This window comes from Papio anubis, chromosome 9 (assembly GCF_008728515.1).
Source record: "Papio anubis isolate 15944 chromosome 9, Panubis1.0, whole genome shotgun sequence".
Taxonomy (NCBI): Eukaryota; Metazoa; Chordata; class Mammalia; order Primates; family Cercopithecidae; genus Papio; species Papio anubis.
The window spans coordinates 6,590,929-6,615,225 of record NC_044984.1 but is presented as its reverse complement, the minus strand read 5'-3'; the positions used below and the strand labels follow the sequence as shown (position 1 = coordinate 6,615,225).

The 24,297-nt window shown below is 51.1% G+C and overlaps 2 protein-coding genes across 4 annotated transcripts in view; both read right to left on the bottom strand.

Annotated features, from left to right (window-relative positions):
* Window positions 1–266: 266 nt before the first annotated feature.
* Window positions 267–4,181, bottom strand: GAPDH (glyceraldehyde-3-phosphate dehydrogenase). 2 transcript variants are annotated; one of them, XM_003905857.5, is made up of 9 exons: window positions 4,106–4,174; window positions 3,801–3,846; window positions 2,035–2,134; window positions 1,847–1,953; window positions 1,634–1,724; window positions 1,428–1,543; window positions 1,259–1,340; window positions 642–1,054; window positions 267–534 (listed from the first exon to the last, which is right to left on the bottom strand). In XM_003905857.5, the coding sequence occupies exons 2-9, from the start codon at window positions 3,827–3,829 to the stop codon at window positions 465–467; spliced, it is 1,008 nt and encodes a 335-aa protein (XP_003905906.1). In that variant the 5' UTR covers window positions 3,830–3,846; window positions 4,106–4,174; the 3' UTR covers window positions 267–464. The 2 variants fall into 2 exon arrangements, with proteins under 2 accessions (XP_003905906.1, XP_021777638.1); XM_021921946.2 differs by having other exon boundaries at window positions 1,847–2,134; window positions 4,106–4,181.
* Window positions 4,182–6,688: 2,507 nt separating this feature from the next.
* Window positions 6,689–24,297, bottom strand: part of NCAPD2 (non-SMC condensin I complex subunit D2) — a 36,375-nt gene continuing 18,766 nt past the window's right edge. Inside the window, exons 10-32 of one of the 2 annotated variants that reach the window (XM_021921945.2) lie at window positions 23,469–23,666; window positions 22,995–23,129; window positions 22,811–22,898; window positions 22,218–22,398; window positions 17,830–17,954; window positions 16,583–16,822; window positions 15,624–15,798; window positions 15,281–15,365; window positions 12,899–13,032; window positions 12,413–12,545; window positions 12,242–12,326; window positions 11,998–12,165; window positions 11,555–11,727; window positions 10,727–10,838; window positions 10,524–10,647; window positions 10,287–10,442; window positions 9,759–9,936; window positions 9,576–9,670; window positions 9,036–9,116; window positions 8,672–8,855; window positions 7,828–7,954; window positions 7,569–7,724; window positions 6,689–7,323 (exon numbers count right to left, since the gene is read on the bottom strand). In XM_021921945.2, coding sequence (XP_021777637.2) covers window positions 7,238–7,323; window positions 7,569–7,724; window positions 7,828–7,954; window positions 8,672–8,855; window positions 9,036–9,116; window positions 9,576–9,670; window positions 9,759–9,936; window positions 10,287–10,442; window positions 10,524–10,647; window positions 10,727–10,838; window positions 11,555–11,727; window positions 11,998–12,165; window positions 12,242–12,326; window positions 12,413–12,545; window positions 12,899–13,032; window positions 15,281–15,365; window positions 15,624–15,798; window positions 16,583–16,822; window positions 17,830–17,954; window positions 22,218–22,398; window positions 22,811–22,898; window positions 22,995–23,129; window positions 23,469–23,666 — 3,219 coding nt within the window. In that variant the 3' untranslated portion in view covers window positions 6,689–7,237. The remainder of the gene's footprint in view (window positions 7,324–7,568; window positions 7,725–7,827; window positions 7,955–8,671; window positions 8,856–9,035; window positions 9,117–9,575; window positions 9,671–9,758; window positions 9,937–10,286; window positions 10,443–10,523; window positions 10,648–10,726; window positions 10,839–11,554; window positions 11,728–11,997; window positions 12,166–12,241; window positions 12,327–12,412; window positions 12,546–12,898; window positions 13,033–15,280; window positions 15,366–15,623; window positions 15,799–16,582; window positions 16,823–17,829; window positions 17,955–22,217; window positions 22,399–22,810; window positions 22,899–22,994; window positions 23,130–23,468; window positions 23,667–24,297) is intronic. The other variant, XM_009180041.4, reaches the window with a different exon arrangement.

The window sequence follows — 24,297 nt, the reverse complement described above, 5'->3', positions numbered from 1 at the left end:
TGGGGCTGCCCATAGAACAGCTTCTTCCATGCTTGGCCAACAGCAGATAGCCTAGGGCTGGAGCAAGCCTCGTTCTCTGAAGTAGTGTAGCTTTCTGCAGCACTCAGTCTGAGCAGGAAGCAAATGGCAAGCAAGGCTGTTGGGAGGCCCTACCCTCAATCTGAGGGGAACATACCAGGTCCCTCCCAGCAAGAATGTCTCACGTTGACACAGCCCAGCTTCCCTTCCCTCCGCCCTAGACCCTAGGATAAGACAGGACAAAGAACTGGCTGAGCACAGGGGATTTTATTGATGGTACACGACAAGGTGGGGCTCCCTAGGCCCCTCCCCTCTTCAAGGGGTCTACGTGGAAACTGTGAGGGGAGATTCAGTGTGGTGGGGGACTGAGTGTGGCAGGGACTCCCCAGCAGTGAGGGCCTCTCTCTTCCTCTTGTGCTCTCGCTGGGGCTGGTGGTCCAGGGGTCTTACTCCTTGGAGGCCATGTGGGCCATGAGGTCCACCACCCTGTTGCTGTAGCCAAATTCGTTGTCATACCTAGAAGATGAAGAGAGTTGTTAGGGCCCTTTTTCCAAGCCAGTCACCAGAGGGCGCCAGACTCTGCACCACTTTTTAAGAGCCTGTCTCTGGCCCCAGCCACATACCAGGAAATGAGCTTGACAAAGTGGTCGTTGAGGGCAATGCCAGCCCCAGCGTCGAAGGTGGAAGAGTGGGTGTCACTGTTGAAGTCGGAGGAGACCACCTGGTGCTCAGTGTAGCCCAGGATGCCCTTGAGGGGGCCCTCCGACGCCTGCTTCACCACTTTCTTGATGTCATCGTACTTGGCAGGTTTTTCCAGACGGCAGGTCAGGTCCACCACTGACACGTTGGCAGTGGGGACACGGAAGGCCATGCCAGTGAGTTTCCCGTTCAGCTCAGGGATGACCTTGCCCACAGCCTTGGCAGCGCCAGTAGAGGCAGGGATGATGTTCTGGAGAGCCCCGCGGCCATCACGCCACAGTTTCCCGGAGGGGCCATCCACAGTCTTCTGGGTGGCAGTGATGGCGTGGACTGTGGTCTGGAAAAGGAGGGAGTGAGGCCCTGCAGAGTGCTCCCCACATCACCACCCCTCTACCTCCCTCCCCACCTTGAAAGGAAATTATGGGAGAGCCAGTCCCCAGAACCCCCAGCCCCCAGGGTTGCATGCAGCCCTGGCAGGGAGGAGGAGCCAGCCCTGCATGAGAAAGGCAGGAGCCTCAGTCCCATTCCCCAGCTCTCATACCATGAGTCCTTCCACGATACCAAAGTTGTCATGGATGACCTTGGCCAGGGGTGCTAAGCAGTTGGTGGTGCAGGAGGCGTTGCTGCAAACAAAGAGGGGGCGCAAGTCAGGGGAGCGTGTCCACAGGGTGCCAGGCTGGCCGCTTCTCCACTGGCCCTGCCTTCCTCACCTGACGATCTTGAGGCTGTTGTCATACTTCTCATGGTTCACACCCATGACGAACATGGGGGCGTCAGCAGAGGGGGCAGAGATGATGACCCTTTTGGCTCCCCCCTGCAAATGAGCCTACAGCAAAGAAGTAGACAGTTATAAACCCGGGTTCTGCCTCTGCAGGGCTCAGCCAGCTTCCCCTACCGCAGGCCCTCCTGCACGCACCCCAGCCTTCTCCGTGGTGGTGAAGACGCCAGTGGACTCCACGACGTACTCAGCGCCAGCATCGCCCCACTTGATTTTGGAGGGATCTCGCCTATGGGGTGGGGGAGACAGGGATAGGACGTATTGAGGGACACGAGGTCACCATGTACCCAAGGGAGCCGCACCACCCTAGCTGCCCCCCACAGCACATTTCTCCCACTGCCTTCCACTCACTCCTGGAAGATGGTGATGGGGCTTCCATTGATGACGAGCTTCCCGTTCTCAGCCTTCACGGTGCCATGGAACTTGCCATGGGTGGAATCATACTGGAACATGTAAACCTGGGGGAATACGCGAGGGTGTGAAGGGGCTGCCTGGCAGCCAGGTGGCTCCTCCCACACCAGCTTTGGGGCAGCACTCACCATGTAGTTGAGATCAATGAAAGGATCATTGATGGCAACAATATCCACTTTACCAGAGTTAAAAGCAGCCCTGGTGACCAGGCGCCCAATACGACCAAATCTAAGAGACAAGAGGCAAGAAGGCATGAGGAGGGGAGGCTTCTCCACAGTATGTGAGCTGCCCTAGAACACCTCCCCATTAAGAGGGCGAATGCAGCATCTCCTTACCCCCAGGAGGGCCCAAGAGGTCGAATTGTATCTCCCTTGAGCTCCCCTGCCAGGCTGGCCTGGCTTTACGGCATGGCTGCAACTGAAGGCTCCACTGCTGCCTAACACCCCCCGTCATAGGAAGCCCTTCCAGGAGAAGTGGCCATGTGGGGCACTGCCACCCACAGTCTGGGCACAAGCTTTGCACGTGGCATTCAGCACCCCACTATGCCACCCCAGGAATGTTTGCTGCTGCCTAGCTCAGCTTCAAACTGCACCGTTTAAGGAGAAAAGATTTGTACACTCAGCATCACCAAACTCAAAGGGCAGGAGTAAAGGTCAGAAATTAATTGGACAGGGCAAGCCCACCCCTTCTCTAAGTCCCGCCTACAAAAGGGACAGAGATTGGGCCGGGAGAAGAGGGGAAGTTGTTTTTTAACCCCCTAGTCCCAGGGCTTTAATTTACAAGCTTCCAGTCCTTTCCTAGCTCTTTTCCAGAATTCAGGAGTGGGAGCACAGGTGTGTGCATGTGTGTGGGAGAAGGGATGGGAGACGGCCCAAGCCCAGGCCCCCAGTTACAGAAAGGTCAGCAGCTATATTTATCCTCAGACCAGGGTGCGGTGGGAGATCTGGTTTCTGGAAGACGGAATGGGGAGAAGGGCAGGTTTCCCGAGGCTCCCAGACACCCAATCCTCCGGGTGACATTTACAGCCTGGCCTTTGGGGTGGGGTCAACGCTAGGCTGGCAGGGGAAGAGGGGGGCCATAAGGTGAGCCGCCGCTGCAGAAAGGGGCCACCGCCAGAGGGGCCATTTTGCGGTGGAAATGTCCTTTTCCAACTACCGATGACTCAGCTCCCCCCGGCTTGGCACCAAGCCACAGCCACCACACCTCTGGAGGGAGGGGACACAGGAGGACCGCCATAAACCCACTTCTTTGATTTACCAGAAAATTATCTAGAAAAAGCATCACCTGGAGGGGAAATAGGGCTTGCAGCTCAGGGGCCGACTTGAGAGCAGGGGCCGGGAAGCCTCGCTCCGCCTGACTTCCCCGCCACACGCGACTCCACCCACCGAGGCAGGAGCGCAGGGTTAGTCACCGGCAGGGTTTCCTAACGGCGGCCCATTCATTTCCTTCCCGGTTGCAACATGGCGGCCGCTCTACCGCAGGCGCAGCCTCCGGACTGGGATGCACCCGCTGCGCACTAGCATCCCGGGGCCTGCGGTGCCGGAGGCCATGGGGGAGGGGCTCCTCTGCGACACGTGACCTCGCAGAGCGCGAAAGAAAAGAAAGCGTCCCCAGCTAGGGGTCCGGGTCGGATGGAATCTCGGGCGGGAGTAGGGACCTCCTGTTCCTGGGGACTAGGGAAGGCAGGCCCCGGGCAGATGGCGCCGCAAGGGCGGAGCTGCACAGGGCGCCACAGCCTGGGTGCGGGGCTCCGCCAGGTCCGAGCGCTGACCTTGAGCTCTCCTTGCCGGGCGCAGCTACCCTACCCCATACGACAGCAAAGACCCGGAGCCCGCAAGGCTCGTAGACGCAGTTCGTGGGCGGCCCAGGGCCCCCCAGCCACCCACGAACTCACCCGTTGACTCCGACCTTCACCTTCCCCATGGTGTCTCCGAGATGCGCTGCGCGGAGAGAGAGAACAGTGAGCGCCTAGTGGTCCCGGTCGACACCCACGCCTCCCCTCCCCTCCCCCCACTAGCCTCCATGCCCAGCCCGCGCCGCATCACGTCCTCCGCCCGCCCCTGCAATGCGGAGGCAGCCCGGGCCCGTACCCGGGCCCGCGCCCACCCCGCAGCGGCGCGAACACGTCCGGCCCGCGCCCGCCCCTGCCGCCTTCAGGCCCGTCCCTAGCCTCCCGGGCTCCTCGCCGCCCGTCTTCACCTGGCGATGCAAGAGAAAATGCGGCTGACTCTCGAACAGGAGGAGCAGAGAGCGCAGGGGGAGACTGCGGGCTCAATTTATAGAAACCCGGGGGCGCGGCGGCAGGCGGTGACTCTGACCCCGCCTCCCGCCGGGCTCAGCCAGTCCCAGTCCAAGGACTTGAGGCCTGAGCTACGTGCGCCCGTAAAACCGCGAGTAGTGGGGCCCTGCTTTCTCCCTGCTTTTTTTTTTTTTTTCCGCAGCCGCCTAGTTCAACTGGGCACGCATCAAGCGTGTGGGACCCGACGGAGGGGGGAAGGGACTGAGACTGGCCCGATGGGAGGTGATCGGTGCTGGTTCCCAGGACTGGAGTGTGGGCAGCAGGAGACTAGGGAGTCAAGGACGGGGGCCCTTACACGCACGGATGAAACAGGACTTTGGGAGCGACTGAGATGGGGAATTGGAGCCCGAGCCCTGCACGGCTCGCGGCTGCACGCGGCCTGCCCCCTCCCCTTTCTTTCAAAGGCTGAGAGGCGGGAAAGTTGGGGAACTTCTCCTCGAGGCTCTGCGGTAGTGACACCGGAATAGCTGAGGCAAAGGGCTAGGAGGGGCCCGTCGGCCCTTCCCAGCCCCCACTTCCCCCTCCCCATCTCCTGGCTCCCGGCCTCTCTGGGACCGAGGCCTGGGCTGGGCACTGGGCAGTGGGGGCCTGGAGAGGAAGGAGGCTCGGGAGGCGGCTTGAGGGGGAGGTTTCTACACGGAAGGTCACGATGTCCTGCAGCCCTGTAGCTTGGACCTGATGATTAGGGCAGACAATCCAGGCCCTGTGTGCACCAGCGGCTCTCCCCGGGCTGGGGCCCCAGGCGGAGGACAGGATGGCTGGTGGGGGCCCAGAGGCCTCCCACAAAGTCACTCCTGGAGCCCCGTGGGCTGTGCTGCCTAGGGTGAGAGACAGTGTGCCTTTCACTCCATCCAGCCCGGGGCGAAGAGCGGGACGTGAGGGCGGAAGTGCCTCCCCGCCCTGGGACGTGCAGGCGAGCCAGGAGCCAGGGACTCCCCTTCACTGGCTTCGCTGGGGGATATTGAGGGCAGGGTGAGTCAAGAAGAGGAAAAAAGTGGGAAAAGAGGTCTTGGGCACATGGTGGGAACAGGCCCCCTGCCCCTTCCCACAGGGTATCCGTTTCGCTGGTAGGAGGGCAGAGGGCCAGGTTTGTGAGTGTGGGATGGGAGCGTGCTGAACACTTGTAAGGAAGGGGGTGGGGTGGGGTGGCCTTGGCCCATCAGCAGGTGCATGGGAGGGGGATCCTGGGCCTCTTTGCTGGCCCAGCATAACCTGACACCAGCCCCCTGCCCTTCTAGCTAAAAGCCGTTTGCTAAGTTTAGCCCGCCTGGTGATAATCTTTGCTTAAAAGGCACCCACAGGACTCCAGTCCTTGTCCCTGCCTTTCTGGGATTGCCTTTCCTCCTGGGACCCAGAACCAGGCTGTGTCCTCGTCTGGCTGCCATTGGCATGGTTGGTGCGGGGTTTTCACAATGACCACCCAGAGCAGAGTAGCAAGAGCAAGGCAAGAGGGTCCTTAATGGTGGAAGGGTGGGGTGGGGGAGTGGAGGAAGCCCCACCTCTGACTCAGCTATTCCTGCAACCAGGACCATTAACTCTTTCCCATCCAGAGCGTTAAAAGCACCTCCATGCTCCTGCACCACCAAGCGTGATTTGGGGGCGCCATCTTCCCCTCTGCCTCATGCTTGTCATTTTTCATTACTGTCTTCTCCCCGCTAAGAGGGAGCTCGGTGCCCAGGGAGCACTACTGACGTAGTGTGCTGTTGTCATGACAGCAGAGGCACCAGTGTGGTCACGACAGCCAGCTCACAGCCTCCTGTTCTAAGGTGACTCAGCAGAGAAGACTTGAGGAGCTGGAGAGGGGTGGGCAGGCTTCAGGGGCAGCCCGCCTGCAGCATAGCCCGCGCCACCTGCAGACCCGGGAACAGTGAGGAATGCGGGAGACAGACCTTGTCTCCTGCAGAGCTGGAGGGGATCATGACCTGACCTGCCACCAGCCTGGCCCAGTCTGCTGCCAGCCTTTGGAGATGGGATTAGGGAACACGAGTGGGGGTGGGGTGAGGCACACAAAGGAAAGCAACCCTTGGTCTAGAGCAGGTTTTCTCAACTGTGACACTATTGACATTTTGGGCTGTGTAATTCTTTGTTGAGGGGCTGCCCTGTGCCTGTAGGCTGTTTAGCAACATCCCTGGCCTCTGCCCACCAATGCTGGTAGCATTCTTCCCCCACAGGCTATGACAACAGAAAAGGCCCCAGGTGTTGTCAAATGTCCTCTGGCAGGCAAAATTGCCCCCGTTCAGAAGCGCTGATCTGGAGCCGAGGCACTGCATAATTCTCCCGAAGCTGGCTGGTCACTGTGCAGGGTCCGGAGGTTGAGAAGGGAAAGGTGGCAGTGACAGGGCAGGAAGCTCATCTGCCATCCTGGGACAGGCCCTAGTTCTCTGGGCTCGCTCATCTCTCTCTGCACTGATAACCCTCTGTCTGCTGCATGAATCTGGGCTAATGTGAAAGATGAAACAAAGACAAGCTTAGGAAAAAATGTCTAAAAGTATATAAAAACATTTATTCATTAGAAAACAAGGAGATTGGCAAACATGTTCCAAAGTGAAAGCAGCTCAATGCAGTTCAATTAGGCTAATTTAAGAGAAAGGCCTTGCATTTTAAAGATCGTGTATGTACTTTTTTTTTGAGACGGAGTTTCACTCTTGTTGCCCAGGCTGGAGTGCAGTAGGGTGATCTCGGCTCACTGCAACCTCTGCCTCCCAGGTTCAAGCGATTCTCCTGCCTCACCCTCCCGAGTAGCTGGGATTACAGGTGCGCGCCATCACGCCTGGCTAATTTTTAATTTTTAGTAGAGACAGGGTTTCTCCATGTTGGTCAGGCTCGAACTCCAGACCTCAGGTGATTCACCCGCCTCGGTGTCCCAAAGTGCTGGGATTACAGGCGTGAGTCACTGCGCCTGGCCGGTTTTGTTTGTTTTTTGTTTTTTTTAAAAGACAGACAAATATTTTACAAGGGTAACAATTAGAATTCCAGGTCACCCTACAAGTCCTAGGGTCCGTGCTGGCGGGGAGCGCGCGGGAGTGCGCCTCCTAGAGTCTGCGCTTGCGAGCCGATGCTCTGAGAATGGGGGTTGTTTTCTTGGGTGTCTCGTCTTCTGTCATCTCTGCTGAAAGATCTATGCAAAGAATTAGAGGAATAAGAAAAAGCTGAGTCACAAAGATGGTGAAAAATAGATATGAGAGAACAAGTGGGACAATCCCACACCACCCTGCAGAAATAAAATCCAAGCTGTACAGGAGGCCCTGCTGGGGCAGTGGGCAGGGCATCTACACTCAGGCCCCCACAGCAGGTCCCGTGGAAAGCAGCCCTCTGCACCCTGGCTGTGCGCCTTCTGGGCGGGGAAAGGCGGGAGCATCATACCTTCCTCACTGGACTCATCGCTTGAGAAGACAACTTTGGGTTTCTTTTTGGAAGCTCGCTGCTGGGTGTTTGGATGCCGACGGGTAGTACGGCGGGGCTCTGGTGTGACAAAGTCATTGTCTGAGACTGCAGAAGCCAGAGGTTGGTGCCTAGAAACTAGAAGAGGCAGGAAAATGTGATTTAAAAAAGAAGAAGAAACAAATCACTGCGGGAGGGGAAGGCCCAGTCTGGTCCCGCCAGTACAGCCTGCCTCACGCACCAGTGGATGGTCTCTTGGCTGCTGGGGCTCTCTGGCTACCTGCCTGGCCAATCTCAAGCTCATCGATCCCATCCAAACCTCTGGTATGACAGGCCCGAAGCTTCTGCTCAAATTCATCTATTACAGCCTGGAGGGAGAAAAGGAGATGAAGAGCAGGCCTGAAAACAGTTACTTCTGATTAAAAAGAAACAAGGCCACAGAAGACACGGAGGGCCTTAAATGCACATTAGGAAGAAAGCAAGCTGAGAAGGCTCCATGCTGGATCGTTCCAGTGATACATTCTGGAAAAGACAAAGCAATGGCAACAGTAAAAAGATCAGGAGTTGTGAGGACAGAGGGGTAAACAGGTGGAGTGCAGGGGATTTGTAGGGCAGTGAAACTCTTCTGTATGATATCGCAGTGGTGGGTATGTCATTACGTACAGTGAACCCCAATGTAAACCATGACTTTGGGAGATGAGGTGTCAATGTAGGTTCAGCGTAACAAATGTACCTCCCTGGTGCAGGATGTTGACGGTGGGTTAGGCTGTGATGTGTAGGAGCAAGGGGTAGATGGGGACTCCCTGTACTTTCTGCTCAATTTTGCTTTGAACCTAAAACTGCTCTGAAAAACTGAAACAAACAAGAATTGGATGAGATGCTACTTTGGTTGTGTTTTTGGAGTAATAAAAAAAGAACTGGAGACAGAAAGATCTGGTCTTGGGTCACTCTGGCAATTTGGTTGCAACCAAGCTGGGGATAAGTCGGACGGGAACGTGACTGCGAGAGCTGGATGTGGCTCAGGGTCGGCAGATGTCTCAGCCAGCCCGGATCCCGACAGGCATGGAAGTGTCCGCACTGCTCACCTTGCCCTCAGGCTTGGCCCAGCGTCGCAGCTTGCCCACAACTGACAAAAAAGCACTGAAGATGGACTCATCTGACAGTTTGTCTCCAAAACAGTCAAAATTGTCAAGCATCTTGCGGAGGCCTCGCTCTGTGAGGGGCAGTTGTGACACACAGTAGGCCAGGTCTCGCTGCTGCCGCTCAGTTCTGCAGACAGGAAGGGCTTTGTGAGGAACCGCGAGATCCAGCCAGTGAAGGCTCAACTTTCCCCATCAGCCTTCCCAGTCCCAGGGATGCCACGGTGCCGGCAGGGAAGGGGTAGGGGATGGACCTTTCTCCCCTGCAGGGCCCTGCTCACACAAAGAACCCTCAGGGAGGGCAGCATACCGGGCTGTGCGGAACCGCTGACACAGCTTTTCCACCAGGCTCTCTGTCTGCTTGTCCTTGGTGATGTAGGAGAGGAGCTGTCTGCAGGAAGGGGAGATGAGGATGTGCGATGGCCCAGGGCCAGCTCTGCCATCCACTAAGACCAACCCTGGACCCTCCCCCAGCCCAGTCTTCCCTGATGTTCTCTGCCATGGCCTCTGCCTCACCCCTCCCCTTCAGCAGAGCCCCATTCAACAGAGAAGGACCCCCTACCTCAGGAATTTTCACTGTGAATGGAAATGAACAGGAACAGCTGCTAGGTAGTGAGTGCTACTGTATGCCTGCCACCATGTTAGGAACTTTATCTTATTTAGTATTTTCAAGAACTAAGGGTTAAGTATCATCAGCCTCAAAAGAAGAAGAAATAGGCACAAAGAGGCTAAGTTATTGCTGAAGGCTATACAGCTAAAAAGTAGCCGAGGTGGAATTCAAATACAGGGGTGTCTGATTCCTACGCCTGCGCTATGTGGAAAATGTGCCACAAGGCCCGGGGAACAATACTTCATGATGGTGTGGAACGGCTCTTCCTCCACCCCCAGCTCGGGGTCTGACAGGCGGCTGATGATATCTGGAAGGAGATTATAGATTGCGTTGCCCTGTAAGACAGAGAGAGCCGTGTTAAGGAGATGAGGTGACCGACATATTCCCTCTGCAGCAAGCCCTCAGTACCTCGCTGCCTCTCACCTTGTGGGAGAGCTCGTTGAAGAAGTTCTTGGCCAGGGCAGCAATCTGAGGCTCGGGGTCGATGAGTAGCACTGCCATCTCGCTCACCTGCCCCTTCACCTTCACCATGTCCTTGAGGATCAGGTGGGTCATCACCAGCCCCGCTGTTTTCCGCACTTGCTGAGCAGGGTCCCGGAGGCTAGGAATGGAATTGCGGGTCATGGGGACCGAGACCTCCGGACTACACCCTAACGCTGGTAGAAAAGGCCCTCAGCAGGAATCGATTATCCCATGCTCTGCCACTCCAGAAGCAGTCAGAAAGCTGTCTAGAGTTGAAAGCTGGAGTGGGGGAAAAAGGTGAAGCTTCTAACCGGAAGTGTCAGTCCCACTGGGGTGACTCTTAGCCAGGGGCCTGTACAGGTCAAGTATCAAGCAGATGTTCGCCGTGATGCCAAAGCCTAGGGGAAGAGCCCTGGTGATTCTCACACTGACTCTGAACAGACTCCGGAGCTCTTGGGAACTGCCACCACGTTGTGAGGGGTCTCTTACCGAGCATACAGATGAGGAGTCCAGGGGTCCACCAGATTGGGAAAGCGGATGGCCAGATCCCCAGTGGCAACCATGAGGTTAGACCGGACAATGGGAAGTGGAGACTTTTCCAGCATGGTGAACAGAAGACGAAGCTGGGAGTCACAGAAAGTGGCACTAGGAGCAAGAGGAGGATCATCAGGGAAGCCATTTCATCCCCATCTTCCTTGAGAAGGTGGTACCAACCCCACGGCCTACCTGATCATGCAGAACTTGCCAAGGGCAAGTGAAGCAGCTGCAGAGAGGTCTGGGTTGCTATAGAGGCCTGGGTTGTTGCAGACTTTAAGCAAGAGTGGAACAAAGGCAGCCAGTGTCTGTTTGCCTGTTGGAAGAGTAACTGCAGGTTTGGGACAGGTTCTGTCAATTGAGAAGAAACTGCTGAGTGCATAAAGTGTTCTCACCGTCCAACAGTTCCATCTCGCAGATGCCGCGGATGAGTTCCGCCTCTGTGTCATCTGCTGTTGCCCCAACCAGCCCCAGCTCCTCCTCCATGGTGGTCTCAGAGCTTGTATTCTAAAGGGAATGAAGGCGGGGATCAGGATAAGCAGAGACATCATTTTTGATTCCAGCCCATACTTTATTTGGCATGAACAACGTGAGGAAGGGCACATTCTACAAAACCATTTAGAGAATTGTCAAATGTGTCTGTAAAGAGAAAGGATTCCTGAATTAAACAGGGAAACAATGAGGCCCCCATTTGTTTTTAAGTTGCCAAAGCGTGTTTCTACGCCTCTTCCTCATGGAACACATCGTTTCCTATGTATGGTAAACAGATGAATCATGCCAGACAATGGTTCAAAGTCACAGAGGTCAGACTTTTATTTTCTCCAGTGCTGCAAGGCTCTGTGTCTTATTTGTCTGCAAGACATCACTGCCTCTAGTGGAGAGAACGCAGGCCCCATCCCGGGCCAGGCCAGCAACGAAGGCTGATGGAAAAGGCGGGCGGGTATGTGCATGTTCTGACAAACCCTGCCTCAGACAAAAAGCCTCTATCTTATGCTGAGGTGTCCAACTCCACACTCTGCACTGACCTAAATCTTTCCTTCCTGGGTGATCACTGACAGTTTCATCATTGTTCACACGAACGTTTCCTAGGGTAGTAGCCACAGAGACGCAGAAATTCTTCGCTTCATGTAATAGCAGAGGAGCAGATTGCCGGAAGAGGATCAGCTCAGCTCTGAGCTGAGGTAATGAAATAAATCTGGGAAGTGCTGAGGACATTCACACACCTTCTCCTTGGGATCTTTGGTCTTGTGCTCCTGTTCTTCCCGGAGAACTCGGCGCCGACAGAGCTCTCCACTCACTGCCTGCTCCAAGTGGACCAGCTGCTGCAGAGCCACATCCCCAGCCAGGGACAGCAGGTTCATCAACAGGAAAGTGGGGAGCATTGCGGGAGACTCCCCTAGAGGAGAGGGAGAGGGAAGGCGGGCAAAGAGACATTTTTAAGTCCCATCAAACCTGAATCTGATTTTTCCTGATCTTCCCCTTGCTCATGTGCTATTCAAACTAGTGAAGTAAGAGTTGGGGGTGGGAACTGGTCCAACTTCAACTTGGACAAAACGAGACAGTGTACACTAAGGGTCGTTGCAGAAAGTGGTGGTGGCAGTGGCTCCTGGCCCTGCAGGGAAAACAGAAGCTGGCTGCCTCAGTGAGTCAACCCCTGCCCACTTACTCGGGTCCTCCTGACTGGTTCTCTTCTCTTCTAGCTTCTCCAGGGCCTGTTTTGCACAGCCCTGCAATATCTGGGCACAGATCACTTCGGGGCCCTCTGCCAGTTGGTAAATGAGGGTCACTGCCACTTCTTTGAATGGGATCCACAGTGGGTCTGGGTGGACAAAGCCTGCAGAGGAGAAGGGAGAAGCTGTTCACGGCAACAAAGGGCCCAAATCTGCCCAAGGCCTTTCCTGAGAGCTCACCTTTTGTGACCGTCTCCCGCAGTCGCTCAAACAACCTGTGTTCCTGAGGCAGCCGGAAGGGGGGTTGACGTTTGCCCAGAGAAGGCTGTGGAGAACAAGACAACGTGGGTGTGTGTACAGGGTGGACACAAGGATCTCCACTCTCCTTAGTTTGGAACCACCCCCACATACCTTTCTCCTGTCAGAGATGTTGGCAATGGCATGGCACACCTGCTGGGCCAGCCTGTAGTCCTGTGGAAACTTCTCATCCAGCCCTATGCGCACCAGTGTGTCTAAATTGCTTCCCACAATTTCTGGCTTTCCTCTGGGGGAAGGAAGTCACAGAGTGAAAGGCAGTCATGGATTGGACTCAACGGGGAGAAAGGGCCAACAGGGATAGGTACCAGCAGCCCACGCGGTGTCTAGAGCCTTGGAACACTACAGCGAGGCTCTGGCGCGAGGCCAGCCCCTTGGGTCCTGTTGCTTTACTGAATCCCACTACTTCTACTAGGCAAGAGGGCTGCTACTCTCACTATTTTCTTTCCCATTTAGGTGGCATCATAACTCACAGCAGAGCTCAGGTGGGCCTCACTGTGACAATGTCACTGAAGGAAAAGGAGCCTTCTCAGAACCCTCCTTTGCTCTCCCACCCCTTTGCCTGCTGGATTTGAGCCTCACCGTGCCATCATGCCAAGAAGCATGACAGAAGAACAGCGCTCCAGAGGACAGCAGGCGACCTTCTCGGTGGCCCGCTCCCACAGCAGCTGGGTCACTGCTGGTTTCAACTCATCGTTCCGCACAAACTCACAGAGCTAAGGAGAAAAGAAAAAGGGCTCAAGCCAAAAATGAACAATTCCTTGATCTTTGGTCTGCTTTTCTGAAGATGATATTGAGAACCTGAAGTAGAAAAAGTAATACTTAGGAGTGGAAAAAGAAAGAGGAGGCTCAAAATGTAAGGCAGGGGTTTGAGAGGCACTTCTCTTTCCATTCTCTACTTTTCCACTCTCATGCCTCCAAAACTATTTTATTCAAGTGACATATCGAAACTGACCTTTTGAGTTCCATGTGGGTCCACAGTTCTAAGTCTGGAGATTTCTAACAGGTTTTCTTGCCATTATCACAAACTCAACATGTCTAACATGGAAGCCATCATCCTTCCTTGCCTTTTCATTTTGCCAGTGGTATCAACACTCTATCAGTTACATAGGCTTAAAATTTCAGTCACCTAATTTGTTTACAAATCAGTCACTACTTTTCCTTTAAAAATTTGTCTTCAGTTAAGCCTATTCTGTAGTGATTTCTCCAATCCCCAAGTCCAGCGCCTCGTTACTGCCCACGGCAGCAGCCTCCACCGGCCTTCCTGTCCCATGGGTTGGTCTCAGCCTCTGCTTCCCCACATCACTTCTGCTGCACCCCAGTTTGCAGCTGCTCTCCCCTGCCTCTTGTAGGGCTTTTGCCAGTAACTGGCCTATGACATCGTGGCCAATCACCACCACCAGGCTCTTTTCTTTTCCCCAGTGAGGAGAAAAATGTGGCTGGCAGGAGCACTCTGCCCAGCGGGAGCTGGAGGTCAGTGCCACTTCCACTCTCTGTGCCCACAGTGCAAATGCTACAAAGCAGAATGGTCTCACTCAAATGCTGGGTGCCTGGCTAACACAGTTAAAGTCCTAGACTCCTGAAGTCATTCAGGGACTTTCACAGTTTAATTCCAACCTACATTCACAACTTTCTCATCTTTTCCAGATAATTTTTATTTTTATTTTTTGAGACAGTCTCCCTCTGTCTCCCAGGCTGGAGTGCAGTGGTGCAATCTCGGCTCACTGCTACCTCCACCTCCTGGATTCAAGTGACTCTCCTGCCTCAGCCTCCCGAGTAGCTGGGACTACAGGTGGCCACCACCACATCTGGCTAATTTTGTTGTATTTTCAGTAGAGATGGGGTTTCGCCATGTTGGTCAGGCTGGTCTCGAACTCCTGACCTCAGACCTCAGGTAATCTGCCACCTTGGCCTCCCAAAGTGCTGGGATTACAGGCATGAGCCACCACGCCCGGCCTTTTCCAGATCATTTGAACCAGAACACAATCTTCTTTGTTCTACAATGTGAACTGTGCTTTTTCTTGGGTTCTGTTTGAAATGCCCTCCCTCCTTGCTGATTCTCTAAATCCTACTCATCTTTTGAGACCCAGCTTAAGTCCTACCACCTTCAGGAAGCTTCCTGACCATCTTACCCCAAACCGCTCTCTTTCCTACTCTGTACCCCTCAGTAGAACACAGAAGTTAAGAGTATGTTTTCTAGAGCTCTTATTGCCCGAGTTTGAATCTCAAACTTTGCCACTAACTAGCTGTAACCAGCCAAGTTCAGTAACTTCTCTGTGCCTCAGATTTCTCATTGTAAAAAGCAGATAATACTACCTCACAGGGCTGTCGTGAGGATTAAACAAGTTACTGTAACATGTGAGTGCCTGTCATATATGAAATACTATATAAGTGATGTTGTTATGTTATTGCTGTGACAACCATTACCTGTACAACTTATTCTGGCACTTTATTACCTATCTGCTGCATTGTTCTAAAAATGTTCTGTGGTTTTTGTCTACTAACTAGACTGTTGGTTCCTTTAAAGTTGGGAACATGAAAGCAAATAGTCTTACACTTCTTTCTGGGGCTAAGTAAATTGCTAAATACATAGTAATAACTCAATAATACTTGTGCCAGGCGCGCTGGCTCACACCTGTAATCCCAGCACTTTGGGAGGTTGAGGCGGGTGGATCATGAGGTCAAGGGTTCAAGACCAGCCCAGCCAACATGGTGAAATCCTGTCTCTACTAAAGATACAAAAAATTAGCCAGGCATGGTGGCGCATGCCTGTAATCCCAGCTACTCAGGAGGCTGAGGCAGGAGAATCACTTGAACCGGGGAGGCAGAGGTTGCAGTGAGCCAAGATTGCGCCACTGCACGCCAGCCTGGGCAACAGGGCGAGACTCCATCTCAAAACAAAAAACAAAAAACCCCAAAAATACTTGTTGAATGAATAAAGAAAATGAAAGCAGGAAGCCTTACAATTTCCTCAAGACACTGAATGGTCCCAACCGAGGCATCCACTAGCAGCAGAGAGAGATTCTGAATCAAAGCCTGGGCCTTGGCTCTGTGGGAACAGCAGAGATCAGCGGTCATTATAAGATTGGGAAGCTGAACTTGGCCAACAGTGCTTAGGGCTATCCCACCAGTGTTAAATAACTGCTCTCCCTGGAAACCGAGCCCCACCCTAAGCCCCGTTATGATGGACTGCCTATGGATCTGGAACTCCTTGGGAGAAATGCACCTCCTTCCTTTAGGAGACAAGGAAAGTCCTGTGAGAAGCTGACCTTGGAAAAGTCAGCAAAGGCAAAAGTACCCCATATACCTGGCAGAGTCCCCTTTGGGGTTGAGGTAGAGTTGGCGGAAGGCATTAAGCACAGCTTCCCGGACACCAGGCTCCTTAGACCAGATGAGAGGCAGCATACGGCGCACCCCAAACAGGGCCTGGGGTACCCCAAATTGGAAGACCATCACAAAGAATTCAATCACCTCCTGCACCACTGAGAGAACATGTACAAATGTCACCCATCTACTTCGCAAAACCCCCTCAATACCTAAAGACAGAACCTTTCTGAATGTAACAAGATGCAAATGGAGGCCTTCCTCATTTTCCCTGAGAGTGTCGACTCCTCCTGTAAGGCCTTATCATGAAATACTATATGCATTAAAATGTATAAGCTGTGTCTAGAGGAAGCAAATAGAAATAAAGAACCCCTGCCTTTTTTTTTCTTTTTTTTAAGACACAGGTTTTTATCCTGTTGCTCTGGCTAGAGGGCAGTGGCATGACCACAGCTCACTATAGCCTGAAACTCCTGGGCTCAAGCAATCCTCCTGCCCAGGCTTCCGAGTACCTGGAACTACAGGTGTGTGCCATCAAGCCCAGCTAATTTTTGTTTCTTTGTAGAAATGGGGTCTTGCTATGTTGCCAGGCTGCTCTCGAACGCCTGGCCTCAACCTGTCCTCCTGCTTTGGCCTCCCAATGTGTTGGGATTACAGGCATGAGCCATCGCGCCCAACTGAGAACCCCTGCCTTTTAAAGGAGGAGATAGATGTATCAATAAAATATGGACAACAACTCCAAAATCCATGGCTGGGTGCAGTGGCTCACACCTGTAATACCAGCACTTTGGGAGGCTGATGCAGAAGAATTGCCTGAGCCCAGGAGTTGGAGACCAGCCTGGGCAACAAAGGAAGGTCCCATATCTATTATTAATAAAAATTTAAAAAATTAAAAAATCCAAAAGAACCCCAAGGCTGTCCTTACGGAAAGGAACTCTGGCATACCTGTAGTTGTGTTTTCATACATCATCTTGCTGGTAATGCCAATGGCCGCTGTAATCTTCCGGGAGAAGCTGTAGGCATCCTGCAGATACTGCACCAGCATCTCCTGCTTCACCAGTTCATCACTTCCCCTGGACTCCTCAGGCTCCAACACACTGGGCTTATTTTTACAGATAGTCTGTCCTGTGACCATGTTTCCTACAGACTCCTGGGGATTCTTTTCTTGTGTGGAAGCTGCTGGGCCTAAGGAGTTAGAGAAGTACAGGATGGTTTCTTTCGTTCAAGGGGATACAGGGGACTCCAATAGCTGTCAACATTCCTGGATATTTACTTACTTATTATTTTTAAATTATTATTATTTTTGAGACAGAGTCTCGCTCTGTCGCCCAGCCTGGAGTGCAGCGGCACGATCTCGGCTCACTGCAAGCTCGGCCTCCCAGGTTCACGCCATTCTCCTGCCTCAGCCTCCCGAGTAGCCGGGACTACAGGCACCCGCCACCACGCCCGGCTAATCTTTTTTGTCTTTTTAGTAAAGACGGGGTTTCACCATGTTAGCCAGAATGGTCTCGATCTCCTGACCTTGTGATTTGCCCGCCTCAGCCTCCTAAAGTGCTGGGATTACAGGCGTGAGCCACCGCGCCTGGCCTACTTATTTATTTTCCTTCTTTTTTTCTTTTGAGATGGGGTCTCACTCTGTTGCCCAGGCTGTGCAGTGGCATGGTCACCGCTCACTGCAGCCTCAACTTCCCTGGGCTCAGGTGATTCTCTCACTTCAGCCTCCTAAGCAGCTGGGACTACAAGTGTATGCTATCACACCTGGCTAATTTTTTCTGGTATCTCTTATAGAGATGGGGGTTTTGTCATGTTGCTCAGGGTGATTTTGAACTCCTGGGCTCAAGCAATCCTCCTGCCTTGGCCTCCCAAAGTGCTAGGATTACAGGCATAAGCCACTACCTCTGGCCCTGGATATCTCTTTTCACAATGTGAAGATATGAAATTAGAACTTACTCTAAAATATCTTAATTTCTCAAAACCATACCTAAAGTCCTCTATGGTCTGGACAGTCACCCTGTGACTATCAATCTTAGGCCCGTGGGCTGCTTCCATTCCAGAGCAAAGGCAATGCCAATTCATCTCTGGGCTCTTCAGCACCAGGTTCTGTTAACCAGGCCAATGATGCCATAAAGTAAATGCTCAGTAAATACTAGTTGACATGTGTTATTTATTGACTGAAGAAGGAAAATTATTACCTTTGAAGATAAGTCCTAAGATATTCAAGAGCCTGGTCTCCTCTGACTCCTCTGGGTCTATATGACTGAAGGGTTCGGACTCCTGGAAGTGGCCTGTGGCTTCTCGAGTGAGACTGATGGCCTGCCTGAAAGAACACGAACACCAGCCTGTCAGCACCCAGAAGAATGTCACTGCAGCCTTTCGTAAAGGAGTTTACCTCACGATTCCATCAAGTCCCTGGACCTACTGCCCAGAGAAAAGGAGCACTTAACATGCTTAAAAAGTTGTTACAGCACCTGCTAAGGGGTAGGGCTCAAAACACCTTTCCTATTTTTTTCCCCCGACTGCCCATCTGCAAACATTTTTCTTATTTCTGAAGCTACAAGGCATTACTACGGTCTTCAAAAAAACTCCAATAAGGCTTTTTAATGTTTTAAAATCATAAACCTACTCCAAACACCTGTTTAAAACTTTTCCTAAGTTTAGAAACAATAAACTTTCAATAATTAGTTAATTCGGGCACATCCAGACAGTAAGATTCTATGTAGTCATAAAAAATAATGGGGACACGTGAGCCCAGGAGTTCGAGATCAGTCTGGGCAGCACAGGAAGACCCATCTATATAAAAAGTGAAAAAAGTTAGCCGGGTGTGATGGTGTGTGCTTGTGGGCTCAGCTACTCGAGGGAGCTGAGGTGGGAGGATCACTGGAGCCTGGGAGATCAAAGCTGCAGTGAGTTGTGATCATACCACTGTACTCCAGCATGGGCAACAGAGTGAGACACTCTCTCTCTCAAAAAAAGACGAGAGTGGGAAACTATGTATAAATATATATATATATATTTTTAGAGACAGAGTATTGTTCTGTCACCCAGGCTGAAGTGTAGTGGCATGATCTTGGCTCACTATAACCTCTGCTTCCTAGGTTCAAGTGATTCTCATGCCTCAGCTCCCCGAATAGCTAGGATTACAGGTATGTGCCACCACAACTGGCCAATTTTTGTAATTTTAGTAGAGATGGGGTTTCGCCATGTTGGCCAGGCTGGCCTCAAACTCCTGGCCTCAAGAGATCCACCAGCCTTGGGCTCCCAAAGTGCTGGGATTACAAGTGTGAGCCACTGCACCCGGCCATCTATAAATTTCTTTTTTTTTTTTTTTTGAGATGGAGTCTTGCTCTGTTACCCAGGGTAGAGTGTAGTGGAGCAATCTCAGCTCACTGCAACCTCTGTCTTCTGGGTTCAAGCAATTCTCCTGCCTCAGCCTCCCAAGCAGCTGGGATTACAGGCATAAGCCACTGCGCCCAGCCATAAGTATTTTTAAAAACCACTGAGATACATAGTTAAGTGAAAAAAACAAGATGGTAGATCAGTGGGTACAGAATTCTATCAGTCATGTAAAAGGGGGAAAAAAGAATACATGTTTGACTGCTTATCTACATGTTATCTTCTTGCCATGTTGCCCAGACTGGCAAAAGCCAGGCATGGTGGTGTGTACCTGTAATCCCAGCTACTTGAGAGGCTGAGGCAGGAGAATCGCTTATTTTTTAAAATATATTTCCACTTTTAACAAAATTTAAAAATCATTTAAGTCAGGCACGGTGGCTCACGCTTGTAATCCCAGCACTTTGAGAGGCCGAGGTGGGTATATCCCTTGAGTCTAGGAGTTCGAGACCAGCCTGGGAAACATGGCAAAACCCCAACTTAGCCAGGCATTGTGGCGCACACCTATAGTCCTAGCTACCAGGGAGGCTGAGGTGGGAGGAATACATGAGCCTGGGAGGTGGAGGCTGCAATGAGCTCTGATTGTGCTACTGTTCTCCAACCTAGGTGACAGAGTGAAACCTTGTCTCAAAAAAAAAAAAAAAAAAAAATTCAAAAAAGTTTTGTTCTAAGCCAAGTGTGGTGACATGTACCTATAGTCCTAGTTAGTACTTGGGAGGCTAATGTAGGAGGATCACATCAACCCAGAAGTTCAAGTTCAGCCTGGGCAACACAGTGAGGCCCTGACTCCATTAAAAAAAAAAAAAAAGAAAAAACAAAAAGTTTTGTACCAATGTATGTTTATTTATTTATTTAATTTTATTTATTTATTTATTTTTTTGAGACGGAGTCTTGCCCTGTGACCCAGGCTGGAGTACAATGCACTGATCTCGGCTCACTACAACCTCCGCCTCCTGAGTTCAGACGATTCTCCTGCCTCAGCCTCCTGAGTAGCTGGGATTACAGGCGCCCACCACCACGCCCAGCTAATTTTTGTATTTTTAGTAGAGACGGGGTTGCACCATGTTGGGCAGGATGCTCTCGATCTCCTGACCTTGTGATCCGCCCGCCCTGGCCTCCCAAAGTGCTGGGATTACAGGCATGAGCCACCGCACCCGGACTGTTTAAATTTGTAACTGGAAGCAATACAACTCTAGATTTATAATCTGAATACTTGGGGCCAGCTCTGCTATTTACTTAGCTGTTTGTGACGGTCAAGTTATCTCACTTGATCTCTGTTTCTCCTTATCTGCTAAATGGGGAAGACAATCTGATAATATCAGCTACCTCCAAAACTGTGTGAAGAAACCATAAAAAGTTGTACAAACAAGGCAGACAATATAAAAAGCAGAGAGGAAAAGCTGCTGGTTGTGAGGCAAAAAACTTAGTTATTAAGAACTTAAGCTCCAGCATTTACTGCTGAGGATTTCTGAAGGAGGGGCAAAATCTTTAACCTGAGAAGAAACCTTCTTCAGGCTGGGCCTGGTGGCTCATGCCTGTAATCTTGACACTTCGGGAGGCCGAGGCAGGTGGATTGCTTGGGCCCAGGAGTTCGAGACCAGCCTGCACAACTTGGCAAAACTCCATCTCTACCGAGAATATAAAAATTAGCTGGGCACAGTGGTTCACGCCTGTAATCTCAGCACTTTGGGAGGCCGAGGCAGGCGGATCACCTGAGGTGGGGAGTTCGAGACCAGCCTGACCAACATAGAGAAACCCCATCTCTACTAAAAATACAAAATTAGCCAGGTGTGGTGGCGCATGCCTGTAATCCCAGCTACTCAGGAGGCTGAGGCAGAAGAATCGCTTTAACTCAGGGGGGTGAAGGTTGCAGTGAGCTGAGATCGCGCCATTGCACTCCAGCCTGGGCAAGACGAGCGAAACTCGGTCTAAAAAAAAAAACACACATATATATATATAAATTAGCCAGGCTACTCGGGAGGCTAAGTGGGAGATTGCTTGAGCCCCAGCAGGTTGAGGCTATACTGAGAGGCTGTAGTGAGCTGTGATTGCGCTACTGTACTCTAGCCTGGGCAACAGTGAGATTCCGTCTCAAAAACAAACAAACAATCCTCTTCTAATTGACAGGAGAAAATACTAGAATGTTTGGTGGAACATGTACTTATAAAACTATAGTCTCTATTTTTGCTTTAGCAAAATAAAAAAGAGAGACACTAAAGAAACATAAGGGACTCATAGGGCAAACAAGCCACTCTCTAGCCTTTTAAAAACAGCCCAATTAGGTAATAAGTAAATAAATACCAAGTAACTTGTGGCTGAGGTTTAAGAACACTTGTTGGCAGCTGAGTGCGGTGGCTCACGCCTGTAATCACGGCACTTTGGGAGGCTGAGACGGGTGGATCACCTGAGGTCAGGAGTTCAAGACCAGCCTGGCCAACATGGTGAAACCCCGTCTCTACTAAAAATAAAAAAAATAAGCCAGGTGTGGTGGCGCACGCCACTTGGGAGGCTGAGGCACGAGAATTGCTTGAACCTGGGAGGCGGAGGTTGCAGTGAACCAAGATCGTGTCACTGTACTCTAGTACTGTAGCCTGGGCAACAGAGTGAGTGAGACTCCATTGCAAAAAAAAAAAAAAAAAAGAAAGAAAACAACCTGTTGACGGCTATAAGGGCTTTTGTTGTTAAGTTCTAGAGTCACAAAAACACTAGGAGAAATCTTCTCTAAGATCAGGTTTCATACTAGGTTTGAAGATTAAGGTAGTATTATGCATGTTTGATATTATTAGCTCATGAAATTTAGAATTAGAAAGTCCTTAGAGATCATAAGATCTAATCAATTTCTTATTTTATAGATAATGAAACTGAGGCCCAGAAAGTTAAGCAACTTATTCAAGATCATGCAACTAGAACTTATTTATAGGTGCTCTTCTTCAATTGAAGGAGGACTAATGTTTAATTACAATATTGTTAACATTTAATTGTTTCAGTAGTTTCTTTAAAAATTTATAAAGTAGAAACACATGCTTAATTGTGGACTATGCCTATAGTCAGACCATTACTACATGAAAACATCTACCATCATTTGGCGGCAGCATATCTGAGTACAGTTCATTTAAAAGAAACATAAGTTTCTCAAAAGTTAACTCTAAACATAAACAGATCATGAAGAATATCCCATTCTTTTGCCTACTTGTAACTAGCTTTGGCAAGCAGTTGATGGATGCGTCCTTTCACCTCTTCAGTCGTCTCTGTATTGGCAATTCGCTCAGGAATCTCTTCCTCTCCCTGGGGAAGCTGTAGAAGCTGCTGCAGGGTAGACTTCAACTCTGGCAGCATGGCTTCCCACTCCTCCTCTGGGTCCAGCACCGCAGCTAAATTAGAGTAGCACTCAGTCTCTTTCATTGGAGGTTTTTATTTATTTATTTTTTGAGACGGAGTCTCGCACTCTCACCCAGGCTGGAGTGCAGTGGCGCCATCTAGGCTCACTGCAAGCTCCGCCTCCCGGGTTCACACCATTTTCCTGCCTCAGCCTCCCGAGCAGCTGGGACTACAGGCACCTGCCACCTCCTCTGGCTAATGTTTTGTATTTTTAGTAGAGACGGGGTTTCACCGTGTTAGCCAGGATGGGCTCGATCTCCTGACCTTGTGATCCGCCCGCCTCGGCCTCCCAAAGTGCTGGGATTACAGGCCTGAGCCACCGCGCCCAGCCACATTGGAGTCGCGCTCCTCCATTGCAAGGAGAAGCCTGTCTGAGGTTAGGACTCCAAGGCAGTAACTACTTACAAGCTGCTGCAGTTCGCCTCTGGGCCCTCATCTCTTGTAATTTCTGGGTCTCCTTCTGCAGTGGTCCAGCAAGGTCAGTATCACTAAGCTATCAAGTAAAATGAATAGCAGGGTCAGTAAATGACATACTTTCATCCCTGTTTCCATTTAATTCCTTCTCTTTTGGTGGACCAAGTCTACTTACCTTGCAGGAAAAAGGATTATTGGCTAGAAAACTGGCCAGCAGCTGGATGGCATTTTTACATACTAGCACTGACTTGTCTGCCAGACGTCCCACAGCTAAAGCCACCACTGCCTGGAAACGTGTCAAGGGGAGAGCCTGTGTCGGGTAGGAAGAGAAGAATCTGCTCAAGTCCCACATCATCCATTTTGTTCAAGATGATCTTTAAGTGTACTCTGAACAGAGCTACCCACTCACTCTAAAATACCTTTCTACAGAATATAAATTAGGAGTACTCCTTGTAGTGGTAAGACACATTAGAGTCCTTAAAGGGAGCCAGATATCCTTGTCCTTGGTAGAGGAAGACTTTTACTACTGATAATAAAAATGTGAATTCTAGACTTTTGGGGGCAGATATTTATCTTTAACACTGGATTCCTCTTTACACTGGTACATAGAGAGGTACCATATGTCTTTGCCACATAGAAGGTTGCTTACCTTCTGCTGGACAATTCGGGTGAAGAGCTGCAAAACACGGCTCCGCACAAAGGAGTTGACATCATGGCCATGGGCTTGTAAAGTATCCAAGAATTGGTCTCTGGTGTCTCGGGCTGCTGCTTCCAGTTGATCGCCATTGAGAACCTGCAGCACCATCTCTGCCATGGCTGCTAGCACAGCATTACGCATCATGTAATTCTAAGAGAGAGCAGCATAAAGGGGTAAAACCTTTAGTCAAGGCGAAGCTTGCTTGTGCTTGGCCATAACTTTTTCGATTAACTGCCTAGGTATTCAATCCCAAGGTCACAGGAAAAAGCTGAAGAGGACTTGTTGCTCAGAGAATGCTAGAACAAACAAGGGCCAAAACCAATTTTTCCTCATAGGGCTCACACAGGAAAGCATGGTAGTAGCTAAATAAAAAAGTCACATCCACTCACCAACGAACATTTGAAAAGCATTTTTTACTACCTTTCAGCTGAGGTCTCAAAGCCTTTATTTATTTATTTTTTTTTGAGACAGAGTCTCATTCTGTCGCCAGGCTGGAGTGCTGTGGCACCATCTTGGCTCACTGCAACCTCTGACTTCATGGTTCAAGTAATTCTCCTGCCTCAGCCTCCCAAGTAGCTGGGATTACAGGCATGAGCCACCACACCCAGCTAATTTTTGTATTTTTATTAGAGACAGGGTTTCACCATGTTGGCCAGACAGGTGGTCTCAATCTCCTGACTCATGTTCCGCCCACCTCAGCCTCCCAAAGTGCTGGGATTACAGGCGTGAGCCACCGTGCCCATCTGTGTGTGTTTTTTTTTTTTTTTTGAGATGTTGTCTT